Source organism: Dama dama, chromosome 5, assembly GCF_033118175.1.
Source record: "Dama dama isolate Ldn47 chromosome 5, ASM3311817v1, whole genome shotgun sequence".
Lineage (NCBI taxonomy): Eukaryota > Metazoa > Chordata > Mammalia > Artiodactyla > Cervidae > Dama > Dama dama.
In genome coordinates, this window is record NC_083685.1 from 119,874,745 (window position 1) to 119,899,713 (window position 24,969).

General features: G+C 46.3%; 1 protein-coding gene across 4 annotated transcripts in view; it reads left to right on the plus strand.

Moving 5' to 3' along the window:
• The window catches only part of CCDC57 (coiled-coil domain containing 57), a 114,614-nt gene that overhangs the window by 56,734 nt on the left and 32,911 nt on the right, over positions 1–24,969 (plus strand). For 3 of the 4 annotated variants that reach the window (XM_061144472.1, XM_061144475.1, XM_061144473.1), the window contains 2 exons: positions 3,883–4,069; positions 23,410–23,510. In XM_061144472.1, the coding sequence (XP_061000455.1) occupies positions 3,883–4,069; positions 23,410–23,510 (288 nt within the window). Of the gene's footprint in view, positions 1–3,882; positions 4,070–21,897; positions 22,093–23,409; positions 23,511–24,969 lie in introns of those variants that run through there. The other variant, XM_061144476.1, reaches the window with a different exon arrangement.

The window sequence follows — 24,969 nt, forward strand, 5'->3', positions numbered from 1 at the left end:
TCTGAAGCAACTTGAGGCCCACGGCTGTTCTCCCAGGGTGGGTGTTGAGTGAGCTCTCTGGGTCTTGTAGTTTCTGCACAGCTGTCAGGGTCCCACCTCCTTCCAGGTCTAGGTGTCCCTTGACCTTGGTGAGGTCACTCCTAGGGTGAGAAATTGGAGGCACAGGAAACCCTTGGGCCAGACCAGGCCCACCCAATCCAGGCTCCACTCATAATTGCCCAGCTGTGTTTTGGGTGCCCAGAGAAGAGGTTGTGGGCACCAGGCTTCCGAGACTGGGGGAAACGGTGGTGGGGAGGGCTGAGGTACCTCTGGGGCACAGATTGGGCTTGGAGTCACCAGGTTAAACTCGTGGGTTACTTTGAAGAGAGGGGTGTTCGCACATCCTGGCTCTATCCACTGGGAGCCAAGGAACAGTGGCTCCCCAGGGTGGGTGAGCACACAGCCAGTGCCTAGATCCCATTCCTGAACTACCTGCTCTGTAGAGAAGAACCAGGGTAAGAGGCCGATTCCACCACTGCAGAGACATGACAAGGGGGTAGGAGCCAGCATAAAGGGCTCCCACTGACCAGATCCAGACTAGTCAATCATGAAGTCACAGTTATAATTTGCCTGCTAAAACAGGGAGTTGCATTCATGCTGATGCAAATAAGCTGACAAGGAAAGGAAGGAGAGAGGGAAACTCTTACTTAGAACATCAACCTGCAGTGACCTGCAGTAGGATGTTAAGGGAATGACACCATGGGAAGGTCATCAGTGGACGCTGAAATTCTGGACAAGCTGTTTATGAGAAATCTCCCCACAAGTTCTTATTGTGAAGGGAAGACAGTAACCTTCCAGTGCAGCAGCCCATGGACACCACTTCCGAGGGAATCAGCTTCCGTTACCGACACTGGGACAGATGGACATCGTGGGCCAATGGACGGGAGAGGGACAGCCTCGCTCCTGACTCCAAGTATGAGATCTTGGACAGCTCCTGACCGAGGGACACTAAACATACAGCCTGTCCTATTGAGAGCATTCTGCTGAGGACTGAGGAGACCTGGGACATGGAAGATGTGTGGGATCATGGACCCAAGGCAGGAGAAACAGGCCATAAAGGATGTCTGGAGAGCTGATGGAGGTGCCTGTGGACTGTGCGTTAGGTCATAATGCCATGGCCCTGTGAAACTTCTGCCATGTTCCTGTAGAGGAGGACCAAGCCTAGAGAAAGGACGGCCTAGCCGGTCCCGCACCCCCTCAACCTTTGCACCCCTAGAGGCTGTGCAGCTTTCGAGACGGGTTGGGTCAGCCATCTGGGCAGGTTTCTTAACTGATTACTAAGAGAATGCCCCTATTTTTAGAAAGTACAAAATGAAGTATCAGGGCATAAAGGGGTGCAATGTCTCCAACTCACCCTCAGATGGTTCAGAGAGAGATGTGTGCGGAGAGGGGAGGAAGCACCAGCAGTGAGACAGGGGCATGAGGCCTCAGGCCACCCTGCAGCTTCTCCCTGGGAATGAGATTCTGCCCCATCAAGACCAGACCCCCAACCCAGAAGGGACCTGCAGACCATGGAGCTCCCCTCAGGCTGCATGGTCACACTTACCTGTTTCTCTGTTCACCCAGGCCCCTCCCTCCCGTGTGCCCCTCTGCCCAGACCCCAGACAAGATGCCTACTGGACATCTCCCGGCTTCGACCACTAGGGGACAGTGCTGGCTGCTGGTGCTGCTCTCCCTACCACTGGCTCTGACTGGAAGTTTGGGAGCCTGCCCCCGGGGAGCCCACACTGCTTCTCCCTGGTCTTCAGCCTCCCCACAGGGCTTCTTGGGGGAGCCCAGACACTCTCTTCCTGGGGAACAGAGTCATTAGGATGCCTCAAGCTTCCCCTCTGCTGTGTGGATTCTGGCCAAGATGCTGGGACTTGCACCCGAGCAAGGTGGGGGCAGGTGGGACGTGGCCGTCACAGGGTGGGACCTTGGCCCCTGAATGTAGCAGTGCAGAAGCTCTTAGGTGTTTCAGGTCATTATTAGCACTGTGTCACTGTGGGGTGAGGCTGTAGAGTCATCAAAATAAGCTTCATCTTACCAGGAACTGAGCTTAAGAGCGGGGCGCTCTGCTGCAGTCCCCCGCTCATCGCGTACAATCACTGTGTGAAAGAACATTGACCATTCAAGATCAGGACTCCCCAGCCCTGAGCCCTGCCACGTCCTGGGCAGCATTGGTTCCTCGGCTCAGGCCAGGGGCCGTCTTTGCTGGGCAGGTGACGGGGGTAAGTGGGTGGGCAGGGTGCTGCTTTTGAAGAGATTTTTAAATTTCTAAGTGTTCTGAGGTTTGGAAAGTTTCTGTTTTCGGGATTTTACTTTAGATAACACAAGATAATCCTACAGCATATCCCTGTAGAGGGGGACCAAGCCTGGAGAATTGGCCAGGCTGGTCCCCCAACCCCAGGGCTGCACCCCTGGAGGCTGTGCGACTTTCCAAAGGGGTCGTCATGTCAGCCATCTGGGGCCTGTGCAGCCCTGTGTGTGAGTTCACACTCCAGGTTTCCCACCAGTCCTGGTCCTGTGCCCTTGAGAGACCCTGCGCCAAGGCCTTTCCCTGATGTCCCCTTTGCCATCTCACCTCCATATGCCCCCTTCACGCCACATGCCAGGCATGTGCTGGAGGCACTGCTGTGCAGTCACCGTGGCTCCAAGGCTATGCATAGGAGGGCACAGGTGCATGCCAGCCCTGGAAAGGCACACCAGGAAATGGCCAGGACAGGGTGTGCTGGTCTGTTCCAGGGACACAGAGCAGGTTCCTTGTTCTGGCGCCAGTTTGCCTGGCTAGGTTAGCAGTGCAGCTTTTCATAGGTGTTGGCAATAGCCATGCCTAAGTAGGCCACCTGCTTCCCTCGGGGCCTTGGACACCACTGGCTCTTCCTGGGCCCCTTCCCGGCACAAAGGCAGCCACACACATTCTCCTTTTTCCCTTTCTCTTTTCCCCCTCTAGGTGAGACAGCATGTGCGTATAAGAGCCACACGGTTGGACCGTGGGATAGCGGGAAATGGGACAGCTGGGCCAGTGGTAGAATGGAGGGCCGTATGGTGCCGCCTGGGCGAGGGGGCTCAGACCTTGAGTGTTGCCCCGGGGCTACCTCCCAGCCCACAAGATAAGACCCCAAGCAGCCACTGCTCCTTCCTTTGGCCTCCTTTGCTTTCTCTCTGCACTCTCATCAGGGTCAGGACAGTGGGAAAGCTGGGCCAGCCTGTGATGGTTGAGGGAAGTCTGAAGGACAGGTGGGAAAGTGTCTGAGTTAGGAGTCTGGACAGATGAAGTCAGAGAGGAGGCAGGGGAAGCAACGTGCTGAGTGAGTGAAGGCAGAGGAGGCACTGGAGAGGGGGCCAGCCGCGCAGATGTCCAGGGCTGGAGAAAGAGTAACCGAGGCTGGGTTCCCGTCACAGGCCTCACTTTGGTTCTCCGCCGGCCCCCTTCCACACCAGACACCCAGCCTATGACAAAGGGGCCAGCAGAGGAGGTGGTGATCACATGTGTAGCCCTCATGGGTCCCAGGCCTGGGCTGCTTCCTCATTGTCTTCCCTGGAAAGACACAAAGGCGGTGGCGGTGAGGGGGTGCGGGAGCCACAGAGTAAGCAAGGGCAGGCAAGCCTTGGCCTGGAAGCTTTGAGGACCTTCATCACATACTTCCCGCCATCCCCCCATTCCCCCCCCCCGCCCCCGGCAGTGAGAGCGAAGGCTGCTATGGATGCGTCATGTTGGAGGGACGTCACCCAGTGGTGTGGGTTCTGGGACAGTTGGTTAGGCAGTGGCTCCCGCCGTCCGCACCCTCACTCCCACTTCCTCCTTCCCCCCCACCAACCCCAGGCTCATCTGATGTCTCTGCCGTGTGGGTTTGTTCACAGGTTCCTGCAGACGGGGGACCCGTGGGGAAGGAGGACTGTGGGACGCAGCCCCTGCAGGTCCTGTCTGTAACCCGACTCCAGAGGAAGCTCAAGGAGGCTGCCAGGAAGATCCTGCGGCTGCGCCTGGAGAAGGAGCAGCTCCTGGAGCTGGGGAACCGGCTGCGAGCGGAGCTGGGGCACCTCACCGGTGGGTCGTTCCCCCCGACTCCACCCCTGCTCTGGGGATGGAGGTGCCGGGTGCAGGGGAGGGCTGGCCTAAGGAGGGCTGGGCGGAGGGGGGAGGCCCAGCCCAGGCTGGGGTTGGGGACAGAGGGAGAACAGACAGGACTCGGCTTGATCTCTGTGGTGGGAGTCCCGTGAACCCACCCCTCTGGCAGCATTTTGTGAGAAAAATGCCACAGGTTAGCGAAGCAGCTGGTGTTACTATGCGGCTTTGTGGTGGCAGCAAAGGCTGCCGTGTTCCCAGGCCATTCCCAGGCTTGGCCTCCTCAGGATAAAGGCGGCAGTGTGTGCAGCAAGGCCAAGGCCTGGACCGTGGGCTGCAGACGCCCAGGCTGCCTGTCATGGGGGTCTTGGGTGCTGGTTCCTGAGAAAGGGACCCATGGGCCGGGCCTGAGGTCCCACGGTTAACCCACTAGAGCTGCTAGATGTTGGGCCTCTCCCAGCATCTCGGCGCACCAGCCTCCCTGCTTTTAAGCCCCTTGGTTTTCCTGCAGCTAAGGCGTCGGTCCCTTTCTCGCAGCCTCCCCCTCACCTTCTGTGGCTCCTGCCTCTATCCTTTTCCAGCCACAGCTTTGAGTAACTGTGATGATCTCCAAATCTGGGGTCTTTGGGATTTCACCCTGTTGTTGATGTGAAACTAAGCCACCCCTCTCTCCATGACAGCTCACCTACTTTAGGAGCAAGGTCCCTGACTTGCATTTCCTATTGGAGGCAGAGTGCCCCAGCATGCCTGTAAAGAGCTCAGAGCAACAGGGTATCCACAAAATGTTTCTCTCGACTAACGAGAGCCCTGGCTTCCCTCCCGGGTCCTTCTCACCCCCAACCACTGCAGTGTCCAGAAAGCACTTCCCACTGAAGGGGAGGAGACGGGACAGAACATCCACGCTGGTCTCTCCCCAGCACATACCTGCATGAATGAGAATAGTTGTTTTGAATATATTACTATTTAGCCTTAATATGTTGACTCCTGAAATTACCAAGTGATGGGAAGCGGGACTCAGGAGCACAAAGGAGACAGTGGAACTGAGGGGACAGGGTGTGGAAGACCATGGCGGAGCAGACAAATCACTTGTGTTTTCAGCAGACATCTTGCTGAGTGGCTGCTATGTGCCAGGCACCCGGGATACAGAGGTAAACCAAACCATCCATGTAAAATGATCCCCAGTTATACTTGTAGACCGCTGTACACATCCACCTTTTGTGGGTAGGGGACCTGGGCGAGACTTAAACTCAGAGGCTTTGTCCTTCTAAGAACCGACCCCTGATAGAAGGGCGAGCAGTGCTCAGTGTATTTCTAGATGTCATCAGTGTGCAAGCAGCAACAGTGGGCATCTCTCACAGGAGTTGTCTTCTTCCCTTGGAACCCGTTTGACAAAGCCCTCCTTCCATTCAGTCCTCCTTCTGTTCCACAAGTTGAAGGGGAAGGTTTGGCTTTGCTTGTTCCTTAGGGGCACTTCTGGGCCATCTTCTGCCAAGTTCACTAAAAACCCTGTTTTTACTTCTAAAGGCCATGCCGTGTACTTGTGCTCCCCGCCCCACACGCCTGTCATTTCATGGCCTTCAGCACTTATGGCTCCATTTCTTAATTCCACTCTGTTCCCTCCCACATCTGAACCTTGCTTCTGCTTGACCTTGGCCTCTGTGCCAAGCCCTGCCACTGCTCAGGTGCCCTCCCAGCCCCCGAGGCTTCCAGAGGGAGGCATAGCCATGCCTCCCTCCCCCTCTGACCGTTTATTCCAGTGAACCTGTCTTTCCCCTCATGGTGAGTTCCTTGTCTAATCAGCTGATCTCACAGCCAAATATGTGTCATTCACCTATCTCTCTATCCAGCATCCACTCACTGACACATTCACATGTCTCTCAACCCATCTACCCCTCATCCATCCATCTGCCCACCTGTCCAACGAAGGAGCAGATCCTCCATTGCCGGACCTGCCCTCCTGTGCCTCCCAGTGTCAGAGAAAGCTACACATTCCTAGCAGCCAAGTTTGCAGCCTTCTCTGAAAGTTAGAGAGACCTCGGCAGTAGAGCCTTCCATGCCTGGTGTTTTCATTAGTGGTAGACTTTTAGTAATCTCTTCTGGTTTTCTTCTCTGGTGATCTGTCTGTATGGATTTTCTGCCTCTTCTTGGATCAATTCTGGACATGTGCATTTTGCTGGAAATCTCCCCGATGTCCCTAGTCTTTCTAGTACTACCATAGAGCAGCACATGGTGGCCTGTAACTGTTTTCATCTGCATCTCTGGTTATCGCTCCTTCATTTCCTAAGACTTCTGTATGTGTAGGGATGTGGGATTCTGCTCCAACCGCCCTTTTCCCCATTCGCTGTGCACACTGGCTCAGTTCATTATTTAGGCTTCCCTAAATAATGGTAAAAAAAAGTCTAAAACCACCTAGAAGTGGGAAAGGCAAAAACAACAGAGTTGACGTCGTCACATCCTAAAACATCTGTAAGGAAAAGACATCGTACACAAAGATAAGAGACAAATAACAGATGGGAAAAATATTTGCAACATACCTGACAGATAGAATCAGTACCCAACTTGGGCATCCACTGATGGCAAGCAAAGTGCTGGATGGAGCGTCTAGGAGAAAATCCCCAGAAGTGACAAGGGTGTGGATGCCACATGCCTCTGCAGGAGTCTGAAGAGGGCAAGTAAGTCAGCGTCGAGTTTACGCCCAGACTAAAAAGTCTCATCGCAAGAGCTGTCATTGGTGAAGCCTTTCAGAGGGCTTCTGAATCTGCATCTCACAACTTTTAAAATTATCATACCCTTTGAATATGCAAATCTTCCCCTAGAGATCTTTTTAAAATATTTTCTCACAAATCTGAAAAAGATTCATATGCAAGGATGTTTGGCAGTGTTTTTTGTTACGTAAGAAAGCAATTGGGAAGGTCCAGGGGTCCATCTTTGGGACATTGGAATCGGACCATGGATGCTGCTTTAACCCTCAAGGGCATGTGGGGTGGACTTCCCTGCTGGTCCCGTCCCCCTGCCAACACAGGGGGCATGGATTCAATCCCTGGCCCAAGAAGACTTCACATGCCACGAGGCATCTAAGCCCCTGCCACACAAATCTTGAACCCGCACTCTGGAGCCCATGAACCACAACTTCTGAGCCCACACACCGTAACTGCTGAAGCCCATGCATCCTAGAGCCTGTGCTCCACAGGAGAAACCACTGCAGTAAGCCTACACATTGCAGCAAGAGAAGTCCACTCACAGCAACAAAGACCCAGCACAGCCAAAATTAAGTAAGCAAATTTTTAAAAAGAGAGCGTGTGGGCTGCTTGCATGCCCACGGGTCTCCCACATTCCCATTGGGCACCATCTCTGCATAGTACTTCTCAAATGAGAGAGACAGCCCGTTTTCCCCCTTCAGCTCCAGTCCACTGTGGATAATTATTTTGTCAAGTACAATAAAATGTGGCCCTTCCAAATTACTTCAAAACTCCTCACTTTGTGTTGTTTCCTCACAGACTTGGACACTCTAAGGACCAGGCTCAGCCTGCTGCCAACATGATGTGTGTGCCAGCCCAGACATGTCAGACTATGAGAAGAGCGGCCTGCAGAACAGTGTGCTCTGAGGCCCAGGTGAACATACACAGTGTGTGTGCCCGCATGCACACAGAGGGTAGGCTGGAAGGAAGCACCTCCATCCTAACACTTTGAGGAGGATAGTAGATGAGAGGAGAAGGGTGAGGGGTTTGCTCTGTGAACCTGTGCATCGTGGTGGTTTGTAAGAATGCCCAGTATAGGGCTTCCCTGGTGGTCCAGTGGTTAAGAATCCGCCTTGCAATGCAGAGGACACAGGTTTGATCCCAGTCTGGGAGGATCCCACATGGCCCGGGGCAACTAAGCCCTTGCGCAACTTCTGAGCCTGTGCTTTGGAGCCACAACTACTGAGCCCATGTGCATTAACTACTGAGCCCACGTGCTCTAGAGCCCATGTTCCACAAGAGAAGCCACCACAATGAGAAGACTGAGCATAGCAACTAGAGAGTAGCCCCCAAACTCTCCGCAACTAGAAAAAGCCCGCATGAAGCAATGAAGACCCGGAGCAGCCAAATTAATTAATTTGAAAAAGAAAAAAAACTATTTTAAGAATGCCCAGCACACTCCATTAGTTCCCTTTTGGGAAGGCCACCCTCCCCAATACCATGTGGCAATAGGTTTCTGCTCTCCCACATAGGGAGACAGCAAAGGTTGTGACCAAGACTGGTCTGTCTGCATGTTTTTTTACAAAGCTGATTTATCCAGGTCATCAGTCATGTGACTGTTGTCACTAAGTGGTACAGAGTGACCAACTGTGACAGAAGTGTGTTATGTACCATCCAGCCAAGGCAGAGCTACGCCCACTTGGGCTCCCTCTGGTTCCAGCACCACTGGGCAGGGTCAGCCCCAGGGCTTGTCCTCACCTGTCCGCCTCTGGGAAAGAACTTCATCTCCCAGGGAGCTAGCGGAGCCGAGCCTTCACTTACCCTGGTTTCATCCTGCATCCCCCATAGCCTGGGGTCAGGCTCCTGTCCCAGCCACATCCCCCCTTCTCCAGTTCAAGGCCTTCAGATCTGCGTTTACAGACAGGCAGGCTCATGTGGTTCGGACCTGCACTTTCAGACAGGCAGACTCATGTGATTGGGCATGTGGCCCTGACTCAGAATTTCACTCTCCTACCTAATCTCTAAGTGAGTGGGTAGGTGGCAATGCTGGGGCATCACCTGTCCTCAGGTGCCCCAGCCCCATTTGCACTCCCATCAGCCCAGCTGCAAGTGCTCACCCCTCACCTCTGGGACAGAGGCCATCACACCATCTGCTGGGGGTAAGGCCAGGACCACGACAGATGCCAGTACCGCCTGAGCCGGCCTGCACAATGGAAGATCAGAAAAGGACAGGCCATGAGGCCAGACCGAGTGGACTTCAACTCGGCCCACCTCTCCCCTACTTTGTTCTTCCTCCTGCTGCCAATTCTCCTTTTCCCCAAAATTGGAACAGCCTGTGATGTTTTCTTAATCCAGTACACAGCTGGGATTCTTTAGAGTGTTGGTTATCAGGATCTTAACATCTGACAATTTTGGAAGACTTTATTTTGGAGGGCAAGTAGTTTTAGATTCACAGCACAACTGAGCAGAAGACAACAGACTCCCCATACACTCCCTGCCCTGCACACGCACAGCTCCCCTATTATCCACATTTACTTGGTGCAGTTTCGTTGCTAAATCGTGTCCGACTCTTTGCAACCCCATAGACTTTAGCCCGCCAGACTCCTCTCTCCTTGTGATTTCCCAGGCAAGACTACTGCAGTGGATTGCCATTTCCTCCTCCAAGGGATCTTCCTGACCCAGAGATGGAAACCGTCTGCTGCGTTGCAGGCGATCTCCTGCACTGCAAGCATATCCGTTCCCGCTGAGCCCACATCCACTCTAGATGATACATTCATTGCAATCAGTGAAACTGCTTTGACACAGCATCACCCAGAGTCCTACAGTTTTACATCAGGGTTCACCTTCATGGTTTACGTTCTGTGGGTTTAAACCTTGTGCACTCCTCCTGGTCACCCTTCCTCCCTCCTGACCTCTGAGAACCACTCATCTTTTCCCTGTCTCTGTAGTGTAGTCTTTTCCAGCATGTCATAGAGTGGGGATCACACAATATGTATTCTCTGATATCTAACATTTCTTAAAGGCTCTTCTTTTTTTTTTTTTTTTCCTGATTTTGAAAAGGCTATTTGCTCACTATAAAAATTTAAACGAATGCTGAGAGATAGTTAATTTATACTGGAAAGCACAAATTGCCAACTAGAACTTATCTGCATTTTGCTGCCTGTCTGTTGGATTGTTTGTTCTCGCTGTCACATGCACCCTCATGTTGAAACTGAGTGATTCCTGCCTAGCTCTGCACACCCTCCCTCAGGGCCGTCACTGAGCTGGCCCCAGAGGAGACTCCACGCACTGGACTGTTTCTATCACATGTCTGTTCAGTGGGCTCCAGCAGACACGCTCCAACCAGCCTCTCAGGAGAATGTGAACCGTTCCTCACCTACCCCCACCCCCACCCCGCCCCGACCCCAGGGAAAGTGCATTTGGGTGTTTTTTTAGAATAGTAAAGTGTCTATTTGACCACAGCTTCACAGAAGCTAAAAATTCATTAGAAATCAGTTTTTGCCAGTTTAGTTAGGTAAAATAAGTTCATTGTTTTAATTTGTATTTCTTTACATTTCTGTGTGTGGGTGTGGGTGTTGGCCATTTGTATCTCATTATGTAATTTTTCTGCTGAATTTCTTTTGTGCTCTCCCCCAACTTTCTTGCTGCTGAATCTTTGATTCATCTAGAAATGATTTGGTAAAAAAGAAACAGGTTAGGGATCTAGCTTTATTTTATTTTTTCCTAAGTGGTTAGCTGGTTGACCCAATACTGTTTATTGGGCATACATGCATAAATAGGAAAATACCTCCTTACATTTAGTTTATTAATTATGATTACACATGTGCATCTCCAGTCCTGTAAATGATATTAATTGAGAAGCAGTGATTTTCAGTCACATTTTATGAATTCTTGGTGTGTTTGCCCCTCGCTATCAGCGCCCTGCCACACTCTTCGTCTCCGAACCCCTGGAAGTCCTGGGTCATGCACAGCTTTACTCGTGTGTTCTGAGGGCCTTGGAGGGAAAGGATCTGATATTCAGGGATCTATTCTTTCCTTCAAGAAGGGCCTGTGGGCGGTAAACTTTGTCTTCATAAAATGATTTTATTTTGACCACTTCCTAGAACGATGGCATAGCTGGAAGGGGACTTCTGATTGGCATTTTCTTACAACTTTTTTGTCAGACAGTACCCTGCTAATTTGTGAGAAGCCAGCGTCAGTATGAGCCTCTTCCTCGCAGGTGGCCTCCCTTTCCTCTATGGCTGCTTTAAGATTTTTCTTCCAACCCATTTGTGCTCCTGTTCTATCATCCTGTGTCTACCTGAGGGTTATTCTGCTTTAATTTAACCTGCTCTGGAATCAGTATTTTTATTTATTTATTTATTTTTTACATCTTAAGATTTGTGGTTGGTTGGGTTTTTTGGGTTTTTTCCATTCTTTAAATTTCTCAACTATTTGTCTTTTTTTTTTTTTTTTTTTTTTTTAATGGTTGTGCTGGGTCTTCGTTTTTGTGCAGGATTTTCTCTAATTAAAGTACATGGGCTTCTCATTGCGGTGGCTTCTCCTGTTGCAACACACGGGCTCTCGGGCTTCATTCAGTAGTTGCAGCAGGTGGGCTCAGCAGTTGTGGCTCCCAGGATCTAGAGCACAGGCTCAATAGTTGTAGAACTTAGGCTTAGTTAGGCTTCCCAGGTGGCGCAGTGGTAAAGAATCTACCAGTGCAGAAGATGCAGAAGACACGAGAGGCACAGGTTCGATCCCTGCGTTGGGAAGATCCCCTGGAGTAGGAAATGGCAACCCACTCCAGTATTCTTGCCATGGAAAATTCCACAGACAGAGGAGCCTGGCGGTCGACAGTTCGTGGGGGTCACAAAATGTCAAACACAACTGAGCGACTGAGGGCACACACATGGACTTAGTTGTTCGCAGCATGTGGCTTCTTCCCGAACCAGGAAAGAACACGTGTCTCCTGCATTGGCAAGCAGATTCTTTACTGCTGAGCCACCAGGGAAGCCCAGTCATTGTTTTTTTAAATACCACATCTTCCCATTTCTTTGTAATCCCTCCTAGAGCATGTTAAATATGTTTATTAACCTGTGTGTTTTAGAATTTCTTTGCTACCTTCCAGGGGGTTTCCTCAAAGATGACTGCTTGGAGTCAATGGGTGGTTTTCTATGTCTTTATCAGAAGTTTCCATTTTATTTTTATTCATTGCTTTCCTTGGGTTTATTTTATTGTTCTTTCCCTGATTTCTTACGCATTTATTTTATCCTTTCTTGTTTAGTAATTGCATAGTTTTAAGATGTGAATTTCCTTTCTGAGTATCGATTTTGCCATGTCCCAGGGTTTTGCTTTTTTTTTTAATTTGGCTGCACTGGGGCTTAGTTGTGGCACAAGGGATCTTTAGTTGCTGCATGAGGGATCTAACCTGGGCCCCCTGCATTGGGAACACAGAGTCGTAACCACTGAATCACCAGGGAAGTCCCACCCTAGAGGTTTTGAGGGATAATATTATCAGGATGATTAGTTGCTAGATATTCTACCACTACAGACTCAGGTTTTCTATTTCACTCAAGTTGATTAGGAGTATTCACCTAAAAAACAAAAGGCCAGTTATTTTTCCAGAAGAATGAGTTTATTTGGAAACAACAAAGAACTGCAGTTTGGGACATGCAATTATGGTGAACCACATGCAAATCCAGTAAAAAACCAGAGAGAACTTGAGTTTTCTCTCAAGTAAAATAGGAGTAATACAAGAACTACTGTAGGGGATAATGAGGCCCTGAGCCCCAATAACCTTTTCTGTTACAGACTTTATACGTTGAAGTGCTTACTTGGGGAGGGAATTTGAGGGAATCTATTTGAATCTTGATCTGAGGATTTTGCCAGTATCAGTTGGACAGTTTGCCCATAAGGAAGGTGGTAGCTGATTCAATAGAGACAAATGATCAGTGTTTCCAGAAGCAGTTCCAGTACTATCAGAAACAGAGCAAATAAAAGAAGTCAAAGGATGGTTTAATTCACCTGATTGATTATTTTTGTGGCAACTGTCAAATTTTAGAACTGTTTTGCCCTTTTTGGGAGAAAGAAATTCCAGCATGATACTTTTCCAAGAATCCGTGGCCTTATAAATTAATAGGGGCTGAGGAGCTAAGGAGAAAAGGGTGTGTACCTCTTAAAGGGTCTAAGCAAAAGAGAAGAGGTTCAGAAACAGGACCCTATTGAGGTTCACTAGAGACCCCCACTATTTGGACCATTTTAGGTTTTTTTTTTTTTTTATAGTGGTGGGGCTGCAACACCGAGAGTGTGATCTGGGGCCTGTAAAGACAGAGATTTGTTCGCAGTCTGGAGAGTGGTTTCTCCAAGTTGATTCAAGGAGAGGATTGAGAGAGCCTCAGTCATTCCTCAGAGCCCCTCACAGGGAGTTAAGAGCATGTTTGAGAGGCTGGTTAGAGGGCTAAAGATGCCCAAAACACTTAGACTTTTAGCAGTCTTTTTCCAGTGTCCTGGCTCTTTGCAGTAATAGCAGAGACTAGAAGGGTTTTGTTAAGGCGCCTTCATTTTCAGGAATTAAAGATTAAGAATTTAGTGGTCTTGACTCACCTAGGATTCGAGTCAGCTGATTTGCCAAGTTAACTAAATCTAGAGTGGACATATGGAGAAGGCAATGGCACCCCACTCCAGTACTCTTGTCTGGAAAATCCCATGGACAGAGGAGCCTGGTAGGCTGCAGTCCATGAGGTCTCTAAGAGTCGGACACATCTGAGTGACTTCACTTTCACTTTTCACTTTGATGCGCTGGAGAAGGAAATGGCAACCCACTCCAGTGTTCTTGCCTAGAGAATCCAAGGGACGGGGGAGCCTGGTGGGCTGCCGTCTATGGGGTCGCACAGAGTCGGACACGACTGAAGTGACTTAGCAGTAGCAGCAGAGTGGACATAATCTCTCATTCCACCCTTGTCCTTCTAACTAAAAGAGAATGATCCTGGTTCAGCCCATTAGTAAGTGAGGCGACAAGGGCTATCCAAGTGATTTCAACATCTGAAGGAAGACCAGCATTTTTTTAAAGACAATTTGAAGTCAATTAAATAGTCATGAACAGATTCATCAGAATTTTGTGTGCAAACCTGAATTTAGTTCCCATCAACAGGCTTGGGAAAGGCAATTGTTAACTGCTCGTGGGGGTTTTCAGCAAACATTCTGACCTCTTAACAGAAGCTGTGGTGGTTTAGTCATTAAGTCATGTCTGATTCGTTTGACCCCATGGACTGTAGCCCTCCAGGCTTCTCTGTCCATGGGATTTCCCAGGCAAGAATATTGGAGTGGGTTGCCATTTCCTTCTTCAGGGGATCTTCCCCCGAACCAGGGATCAAACCTGTGTCTCCTGCACTGCAGGCAGATTCTTTTACTAGAAGCTAGGAGTTTGTTTTTCTTTTTTTCTTTTTTCTTTTTCTTTATTTTTATGGGAGTTTGTTTTTCTAAAGGCCCTCCAGGGTGATTCCTTCAGCCTAATTTCATTCAGTGTTTGGCTTGCCTCTCAAAAAGATTGTGAACTAACTGATATAAATCTGAGAAACCAGACTGGTAGGTTTGAATAGCTATGCTAAATTCTTCAGCAAATCTATCAAGGTCCTCAGTTACTTTTGGAAACTTTTAACTGTGTGTGGCAATTCAGCCTTTGTCAAGGAAACATAAGTAATGGGTCTTACTTACTTACATAAGTAATGGGTCTATTTGGACCCTCAGAAGATTGCTCTATATTTTTTTGTTTAATTAATTTATTTGTGCCAGATCTAAGTTGCAACACTCAAAGGTCTTTGATTTTCATTGTAGTATGTGAGACTTTAGTTGTGTTATTCAGACTGTTAGTTGCTACATGCAAATTCTTAGTTGCAGAGTGTGGAATCTAGTTCCCTGACCAGGCATGGTGCCTGGGCCCCCTGCATTGGGAGTGTGAGGTCTTACCACTGGACCACCTGGGAAGTCCCAGAAGTTTTCCCTTTAAAGGGCAGTTTCTGATAGAGGGTGGCAGAGACTGAGACAAAGAAGCAAGGGGAGGGGGAGTGGGGGGATGAATGAGCTGATACCAGGGACAAAGAAGTGGGGGGGATGAGCCTGAGGCTTCATAGCCATTTTGTCTTTGTTTGCCTCTGACGGTATAATTATTGTATTTGTAGAGAGACAATTTTAAATTCCTGATAATGTTTGGAAGCCTCAAAATAGCAATCAACAGAGGCACCCAATTTAATTTTGATGATTTCAGAGTCATGGCTGTCTAATAGTTTTAAGAAAGGTAAGCTTGGGGAGTCTGAAAGTCCTCCGTAATGGCCAGTGATGTTCTAAATTACTTTTGGTTAAAATTTGTCCATTTCTTTAGAAACATGCATGAGAAGGGATTGTGGTTTTTTAAACATAAAATCAGACAGGGTCTTTGAATGTGGGGCGCCCTCAAGACATTTTAGATAACTGGGATCCTGTTTTCTGGGGTTTTTTTTTTTTTTTTCTCTAAAGCGGAGAGGGCAATTCTTAAACAGCCTGCAGGCCAAATAGCAGTACAGTTCCAGCTGGAACAGCCTGATCCCAAAACAATCAGACCAAAGGCTGAATGGCACAGTTCCAAATAGGAACAGCCCAGTTCCAAAAGGAATTGGACCGAAGGCCAGCACAGTTCCAGTTGGGACAGCCTGATTTCAAGTAAGGCCGAAGTGCCAAATGAGTGCTCACAGACAAAGCAAAGCCTTAACAAAAAGGGTGAAGCCTTTGAGAGTTCTAAATGCACTAAGAACAGAGCTCCAATCCAGGAGAAAATCCAATCCAGGAGAAAACCTTCCCCTTAAACTCCAGGGGTGACTAGAAAAACAGTGAGCCCTGTGAACTTAGTGAGTACCACACCCTTTTGCTCACCAGCCCCAAGGTTGTCAGGAGTCTGCTCTGGATCTTGGTAGGACCACCAGTGTTAACCTAAAACTTATTTTTTATCAGCAAAATGAGTTTATTCAGGAGCAACAAAGAATTCCAATTTGAGACATACGACTGTGGTGAACCACATGCAAGTCAGTGAGTTCAGTCTCAGTTGTATCCAACTCTTTGCGACCCCATGAATCGCAACACACCAGGCTTCCCTGTCCATCACCAACTCCGGGAGCTTCCTCAAACTCATGTCTGTCGAGTCGGTGATGCCATCCGACCATATCATCCTCTGTCATCCCCTTCTCTTCTTGCCTTCAATCTTTCCCAGCATCAGGATCTTTTCCAGTGAGTCAGTTCTTCACATCAGGTGGCCAAAGTATTGGAGCTTCATCTACAGCATCAGTCCTTCCAGTGAATATTCAGGACTGATTTCCTTTAGGATGGATTGGTTGAATCTCCTTGCTGTCCAAGAGACTCTGAAGAGTCTTCTCCAACACCACAGTTCAAAAGCATCAATTCTTTGGCACTCAGCTTTCTTTATAGTCCAACTCTCACATCCATACATGACTACTGGAAAAGCCCTAGCTTTGACTAGACGGATCTATGTTGGCAAAGTAATGTCTCTACTCTTTATTTTATTTACTTTTTTTATGTCTCTGCTTTTTAATATGCCATCTAGGTTGGTCATAGCTTTTCTTCCAAGGAGTAAGCATCTTTTAATTTCATGGCTGCAATCACCATCTGCAGTGATTCTGGAGCCCAAGAAAATAATGTCTGCCACTGTTCCCATTGTTTCCCCATCTATTTGCCATGAAGTGATGGGACTGAATGCCATGATCTTTGTTTTTTGAATGTTGAGTTTTAAGCCAGCTTTTTTACTCTCCTCTTTCACTTTCATCAAGAGGCTCTTTAGTTTCTCTTCACTTTCTGCCATAAGGATGGTGTCATCTGCATATCTGAGGTTATTGATATTTCTCCCTGCAATCTTGATTCCAGCTTGTGCTTCATCCTGTCCAGCATTTTGCATAATATACTGTGCATATAGGTTAAATTAGCAAAGTGACAATATACAGCCTTGATGTACTCCATTCCCAATTTAGAACCAGTCTGTTGTTCCATGTTCACTTCTAACTGTTGCTTCTTGACCTGCATAGTCCTGTAAAACAAATAGTCCAAGTCTGATTCTAACTGTTGCTTCTTGACATGCAAGTCAGATAAAGCAAAAGAGAGGAAACCTTTTTATAGAGGAGTAAGGGACTGTGTGGGGAGCTGTTACAGAGTCCTTTGGAGGAAACTGGGAGTTCAGAGTGTAGTGATTTTTCATTTGCTGAGCTGTAGTGACCTCTCATCGTCTGGGCTGCCATCAGGCTAAGAGAGTGTCTTCCTCCTCCTTGAGGCAGTAAGGCAGTGTCACTTCCGTCCGGAGATCCAAAGTCGTCTCTTCTGTCAAGATCTGTACTTACATGAGTGAGGTATGCGTAGGGGCTCTGCTTCTGGCCTCCTAACTCCCGTCTTAGTGAGTTACCCTTGGTTAATTTTCGCAAGAGAGAGTTTCAAAATTGAAGAGAGAATTGAAGTCTACTTTTGATTGTGTTCTATTTAGCAGCCTTTTTGGAAAAAAAAATATATAGTTTTATTAAAGATGCTGAAGAAGATCTAGATAAACAGAGATATAGTATTTCCACTGATGTGATATCCATACTCTAGCATGTCTACTGGAGTTTACTTTTTTGAGGACATCAGTTCTCAAATAGATGAAAATCCTAAAACATTTTTTCATGGAGTTGGACAAACTGGATTTTAGGTTCATGTGGATGAACAAATGAGTAGAACACCAAAGGTAATCCTGCTGGTCTTGGAGGGTCTCTGGGGAGGTGGAAGGCCGCTGTGGCTCACTGTGCGGACAAGGACACTGGTGGCGGAGGTACTCACCAAGGTGAGCTCTCCTGGAGGCCAGCCACCACCCCAGCACCAAGACCCAGCCCCACCCAACAGCCTGTAGGCTCCAGTGCTGGGACGCCTCAGCTTAAATACAATGATTAACATTCTTTCTAAACTTTTGTATACTCATCAACCTGAAATGCCAAGAATTATGATTTTTGCGTTAAAATCTTGCACTGTTCTTGTATTTCTTTCCATTTCTCCTTCCGCTCCTTACAACTGTGTTGTATCAGTTTTCACACCATGCTACTTAAAGCAGAAGTGCTCATACCAGTTTTAGCTCATCAAGGTTCATATTATTCAGTGTCCTTTCTGATGTCTGGCATCATTTTAATAATATTTCTATAACAAGTGTTAAAAGATTATTTTCAGGAAGAAGTAAGATACAATTCTCAAACAGATATGAAAGCCAGCACATGTTTAGAATTTTCCCCTCTTCATTGAACAGTGAGGAAACCAGTCAGATGTTATAACCAATTCAAGGAAAAATCAAAAGAGCAAATGTATATGGAGTAAAGGAATTGAATTGCAAATAGAGGCAGAACCAGTTTCTCTAAAGGGAGGATGGGGAGGCCATGATAAATCCAAAGGACAAGTCATGGTCTGCACAACCGGCAGCTTCCAGAGTTGTAAAGTAGCTCAGGCACCATGAGAGACAAGACCCTGATAGCTCCTTAGGATGTGCAGTAGGCAATGCAGTTTCCATAGTTTTTTGTTTTTTCTCTTTAGTTTCTCAGCTTTTGATGAAATTCATCTGAAAGATTATTCTTGATCACGAAACAAGGCTGATCTCATTTGGCCTGATTGTTTCCATATGTGCAGTCAGAGTGTTAATCCATCATGTTGGCCTTCTTGAGTTTGCTTTGCTGGAAGTTCCCATCAGGATTTCAGGTTGTACTTTTGAAAGCATCTTATTTGTTGTCCTGAGTCCAGGAAACCAAGAACCCACCATGTTTCACCTGCTGGATTATTTCAAGCAAATTCCTTTTTTCTTGAGCTTTCCAGAATATCCTGAAGCTCCTGGACTTGCCAGGAGATGAACTTCCTTATCCCCTTATGAGGCTGGCACCTGGCAGTTTTCCTGGGAGGGCCTTGTGAGCCTTGATCCCTGAGCTGCAGATCCTTAAACATGCTGGGTCCTGGTGATTGAATGAGTATCATTCTCCCTTGTGGCCACCCAGGCAAGGCCATGTTGCCAGTCAAATCCTGATAGAAACAAGAACAGATTCCCTTTGAACCTACACAGATTATTATATTGCCAGGAAAGGAAGAGTACACAACAAGAGTTTCCAAGTTCTGGAGGACTCAGATTTAAGAGAACAAGATACCACTTAGAAATGTTTCATTTCAGTTTATAAAACCAGAGGCCACTAAATTTGTGTGGACTACAGACAGCTTAAGGGTTTCCCAGATGGCTCAGTGGCAAAGAATCCTCCTGCCAGTTCAGGAGATACAGGAGACGCGAGTTCAGTCCCTGGGTCAGGAAGATCCCCTGGAAAAGGAAATGGCAACCCACTCCAGTATTCTTGCCTGGGAAATCCCATGGACAGAGGAGCCTGGCGGGCTACAGTCCATGGGGTTGCAAAGAGTCAGACATGACTTAGCAACTAAAACCACCACCACAGACAGCTTAAGGGGAAAGAGAAAGGGTTCCTTGTGTATCTAGAAAGAGCATTAAAGTCACATGTACAGTGTTCCCAGTGGTAGCTGCATTGTCCCTTGTCAGTTTCTTCAGTCCTAGGTGATTAATCCTTATTTACTCTGTCTTGGTTCTGAAATCTCAACAGTCCATCTGCTGCTTTACTAGAGTTCTGAAAATCCTGAGTCAGTCCACTGGATGGCCTCACGGTGGTCTAAGCAATGCCCATGACAGTGTTTTCCCACTGTGCTGGACTCTCTTTTTTCTTCTATTTCTCTCTCTCTCTCTCTTTTTTTTCTTTTCATTAAAGTAAACCAAACTCTTTGTAGTTGTTCACTGAAGAGAAACTGCACAATCTATAAGTGGAGAATTAGGTTTTATTCAAGAATATTCCTGAGGACTAAAGTCCACTGTTGCTGAAGCTGAAGCTTCAATACTTTGGCCACCTGATGCAAGCAGCCAGCTTGTTGGAAAAGACCCTGATGCTGGGAAAGATGGAAAGCAGGAAGAGAGGAGGAGGATGAGATGGTTGAACAGCATCACCAATGCAATGGACATGAACTTGAGCAAACTCCAGGAGATGGTGAGGGACAGGGAAGCCTGATGTGCTACAGTCCATAGGATTGCAAAGAGTTGGACATGACTTAGCAGCTGAACAACAGTCCAGGAAGGTGGCCTATCTGATGGCTCTGAGAGACTGTTCTACACAGGTCAAGGAGGAGAACGGGATATGAAGGAGTTTTTGCTAAAACAATATATATGTAGCTAAACATTGAAAGATTACTACTAATCACAAAAAAACAGACATCTCGAGGATTTTAGTGCCTTTTTATATATGGGAAGATGCAAGAGTCTGGGCCCATTGAAACCATTCCTCTGATATGCATCTGAACTCTATAGGGCCAATATCCTGTTTTTGTCCATTCTGAATCCCGTTAGGGTGCACAGTTGGGACAGCTGCAGCGGCTGATTGCTTGTTGGCAGGCATTATTCTCTGTTTATTGAAATGGCAGACCACAGTTTTTTTTTTGTCCACATGGATGACAAAGACATAATATAGCCATGGTTAACTTATACTACTGATAATTTTCAAAAGTGAAAGATCTGATGGGAGTTCATAACAAGAAAAGTGCCACAGAGAAGTTATATTTGGTTGTTTCTGTGCCGTGCAAAACAAAGCTCCCCGCTCCCCGAAAAAGTTTTAGATAAAGTTAATCTAAGATGTTTATGCCTGTTTTTAAAGAAGACTGTGAACACTATATCTAATTTCTAAAAATCAATGAATATAATTTTTATAGAGGAAAAATTCCTGCGATATGACACAAAATAATCCTGAAACATAATGTACCAAGACTATCAAGCAGAGAGTCAGGAGTTGTCGGGCAGGTCCTAACCATCTGCATACCAAGTATGAGATGTGAAGGCCCAGCTGCAAACTCCTGGCCTCCAAGACGCTGGATTCAAGTTAAAGAAGGAAGGTTGTGACCAGGTAAATATTTAAAACAGTGACTGAGTCTACCAACTTTTAAGCTCTATGCCCCTGTTCCCTCATGGCACTGTGCAGATACTTTAGATGAGATCGGGCGCATTCAGGGTGGTATGGCCGTAGAGTGGGCAGATACTTTAGGACTCTGATGAAGAAAAACCTGACAGACACCCAGGACCCTGACAGATCTCTGGAAAGTTCCTCAAACACGTAATGTGACTAACATTTTACCAACAAATACTAAATGGGATTGACAACATTTCTTCAAACTCAGCAACTCTTCTCATGAAACTCATGGATAATAATGCCTCAAATAAGCCTAATTATTTCTAACACTTCTAAGAACAAATCTTTGTGATTTTTCCAAGGCACAAAGATAATTTTAGGTGAAAAGAGTATCCTGGAAGTTTTATCTCATTTTTACCCCTGGGATTCAATTTGAAAAGGAAAATTATCAAAGGCTGTCAGGAGATTTGAACACTAAAATAGGATCACAGATGCCTGGGAAACAACAGTATTTGTCTACTCAGGTGAAAGTGACAATAAACATTTAAAAATAAACACAGAAGTTAATGTCATTGTAAAGAGCTTTAGTTCTCCCATAAGGGAGGTAGCTTTGTGTCTTTGTTTTTAATAATGAAATGCAATAAAGTCAACATAAAGCAAAGAAAACTATTCTGGTCTTCTAGACATTTTATAAAAATGGAAGCATGCATCGTGTGACCTTTTATGTCTGACTTCTTTCACTGAACATAATGTTTTTGAGGTTTGATCCCATTGTAGTGTGTGTCAGTGCTTCATTCCTTTTTATGGCTGAATAATATTCCCTTGTATAGACAGACTACACTCTGTCTATCCATTCATTAGTAGACATTTGGGGTTTGTTTGGTTTTTTTTCTGTCTTTTGGTTATTGTGAATAATACTTCTATGAAAATTCTTGTACAAGTTTTTGTTTAAACGTGTTCTCAGTTCTTTAGATATATACCCAGAAATGGAATTGCTGCAGTGACATGGTAATTCCATGTTTAACTCATTGAGGAGCCACCAAACGGTTTTTGACTGTAGCTGCATTTTGCTTTCCCACCAGTAATATATGAGGTTCTGATTTTCCACATCCTCAACAACACTTACGTCCTGTCTTTTTGTTTTTGTTTTTTTTTTTGGCTGTACCTGTAGCATATGGAATTTCCCTGACCAGGGATTGATCCCATGCCCTCTACTGTGGAAGCACAGAGTCTTAACCACTGGACCACCAGAGAAGGTCCTCTGTGTTTTTTATTTTAGCCATCCTAGTAAGTGCAAAGTAGTATCTCATTGTGATTTTGATTTTGCATGTCCTTAGTGACTAACGATGTTGAGCATCTTTTCATTGTCTTGTTACCCATTTCTGTAACTTCAGAATTGATAGCCTTTAAACTGAGGTATTATAAACTAAGGAAAGTATATTCATTTCCAAATGTTGTTCTTCATACGTCTTTTTATCATCTGGAAAAAACATACATTACTTTAGGCCTCATCTCAGAAGGACCACGGTGGCAAAACTAATTTCATAACTACTCAGATGTTAATAACATGCAATATGTCCATCATCGTTATCTTTAAATGAATGGAGAAATAAGCTTTTGAAAAATTTCTCTGCTTCAGTTTCCAACATTGTAAATAGCAATAGTTATTAACCAAAAACAGTAAAACAGCCAGTAATTTTACCCGCCAAATGAATTTATTCAGGAGCAGCAAAGAATTGCAGTTTGGGACATGCAACTACAGTGAACCACATGCAAGTAATGTTGAGGCAAAGGAGGGGAACCTCTTTTATAGAGAAGGGGAAGTTGGGAGGAACTGTTAAAAACAGAGTCCATTGGAAGAAATTGGAACTTCAAAGCACAGTGGCTTTTATTGGCTGGGCCATTGCCAAGCAGTGATAAAATCTTCCTCCAGCTGCCAGCAGTGTTACTGCCTTGCAGAGATGCGAGGTGGTCTCTTCTGTTGGAATCTGCACTGATGTGCGTGGGACATGAGTGAGAGCTCCCCTTCTGGCCTCCCAACTCCATTTTAGTGAGGATCCCGTGGTTAATTTTCGCATAAATCACACACACACACACCAAAAAAAACTTGGGGGTCCTCAATAACCTTGTATTTAACCAAATTAATTCATTATTCTGAAAAACTGTTATTTCAATGGTAATTTCTCTCTTGCAGTATGTCAGCTTAAAGATAAATTTCTAAGGTTTTCAGGTAACATAACCCAAACTGAGTTAACAAATGAATGTTCATTTGATGCCTAGATCATATCTGATTAAGGCAGACTGCTGAAGCATTGGTTACAAAAATAATCCTTGAGCATACATATGTAAACTTTTGCTTCTTATTTTTCTATGCTGCAGAGAGGGTATGTCTTTGGGTCTGTTAATGGATGTGCTCATGTCTGCCACTCTGAGAAGCTGTGTCAAGGGTATGTGCCTTTATAGAGTGTTTCTGTGTGTTCTGAAGTCTGCTGAAATGCTGGCGTATGTTGCACCGTTCACACATGTCCATTCACCACCCCCACCCAAATTCTCTTAAAAGATAAGTGACTTTGGTTTTAAAGATGCACATGCTGTTCTTCTTGAGTATTTGTTTTCAGCACGGGAGGAATCCAAGTGATATGCACACAAGGGATAAACTCCCCTTCCCTCATTTCGTTTATAGGGAAGCCGTCTCATCACCCCTTCCGCACCCCTGAGGCGCAGGGCTCAGGTGAGGCTCCTGATGTATGCCTGGGACAGTGGCAACCCTGCCTCACAACTCAGGTAACAGTCCTTTTATCTAAGAAACTTACTTTTAAGAAACTTTGTACTGATTGCTCAAATACTGCGTTTTCATAACAGAAACTTGAGAATATGGTAAACACAATTTAAAAAGCTTTCAGTTTTCAGCACTTCAGCGTAGTTAGCAGTAACTTATCAGTGTATTCAATTCAGTTCAGTTCAGTCTCTCAGTCGTGTCCGACTCTTTGTGACCCCATGGACTGCAGCACGCCAGGCCTCCCTGTCCATCACCAACTCCTGGAGTTTACTCAAACTCAGGTCCATTGAGTTGGTGATGCCATCCAGCCATCTCATCCTCTGTCGTCCCTTTCTCCTCCCACCTTCAATCTTTCCCAGCATCAGGGTCTTTTCCAATGAGTCAACTCTTCGCATGAAGTGGCCAAAGTGTTGGAGTCTCAGCTTCAACATCAGTCCTTCCAAAGAATATTCAGAGCTGATTTCCTTTAGGATGGACTGGTTGGATCTCCTTGCTGTCCAAAGGACTCTTGAATCTTCTCCAATACCACAGTTCAAAAGTATCAGTTCTTTGGTGCTCAGCTTTCTTTATAGTCCAGCTCTCAACATTCGTACGTGACTACTGGAAAAGCCCTAGCTTTGACTAGATGGACCTGTGTTGGCAAAGTAATGTCTCTGCTTTTTATTTATTTATTTTTTTGTCTCTGCTTTTTAATATGCTGTCTAGGTTGTTCATAACTTTTCTTCCAAGGAGCAAACGTCTTTTAATTTCATGGCTGCAGTCACCATCTGCAGTGATTTTGGAGCCCCCAAAAATGAAGTCTGTCACTATTTCCCCATCTATTTGCCATGAAGTGATGGGACCAGATGCCATGATCTTAGTTTTTCAAAGTTATAAAATATATCATATGTATTTTATTATATAGCTTTACCTACCTAGGTATTGTTTTTAAATCTTTACCAATATAACAGGTTTAAAATGCATCTTCTAAACATTTCTTATATCCTGAGAGTGTTCAAATTTTTAATCTGTTCATCAGCCATTTGTATTTCTTCTTCTGTGGGTTATTTATGCATGTTTTATGCTGATTTTCTACTTGGGTGTTTGTACTTTTTCTTATATATACTAATCCTTATCTGTTGGATGACTTGTACAGTGTGTAGTTTGTCTTTTCAGTTTATTTAAAATAAATAGTGAGTTGAGTAACAGATAGGTGGCCTGTTACACCATGAGATGACATGTGGCTCTTAGTGACAAGCTCCATCCTAGGTAAGAGAAGCAGGTGGGTTAGGGTGGGAGGAGGGGCTGATGAGGAGGAGTGAGGCTGGGATGGTGGCTGGATCATAATGGGTGGGGGTTGGGAGGGCGCCATGCGAGTCAGGATTCCCTAAAGAGTTTGAGGCCTGGGCAGCGGCTGTGGGTGGAGATTTGATGAACGGACTTAGATCCGAGATGATCCTTTACCATTGCCGTGCCTACATTCAG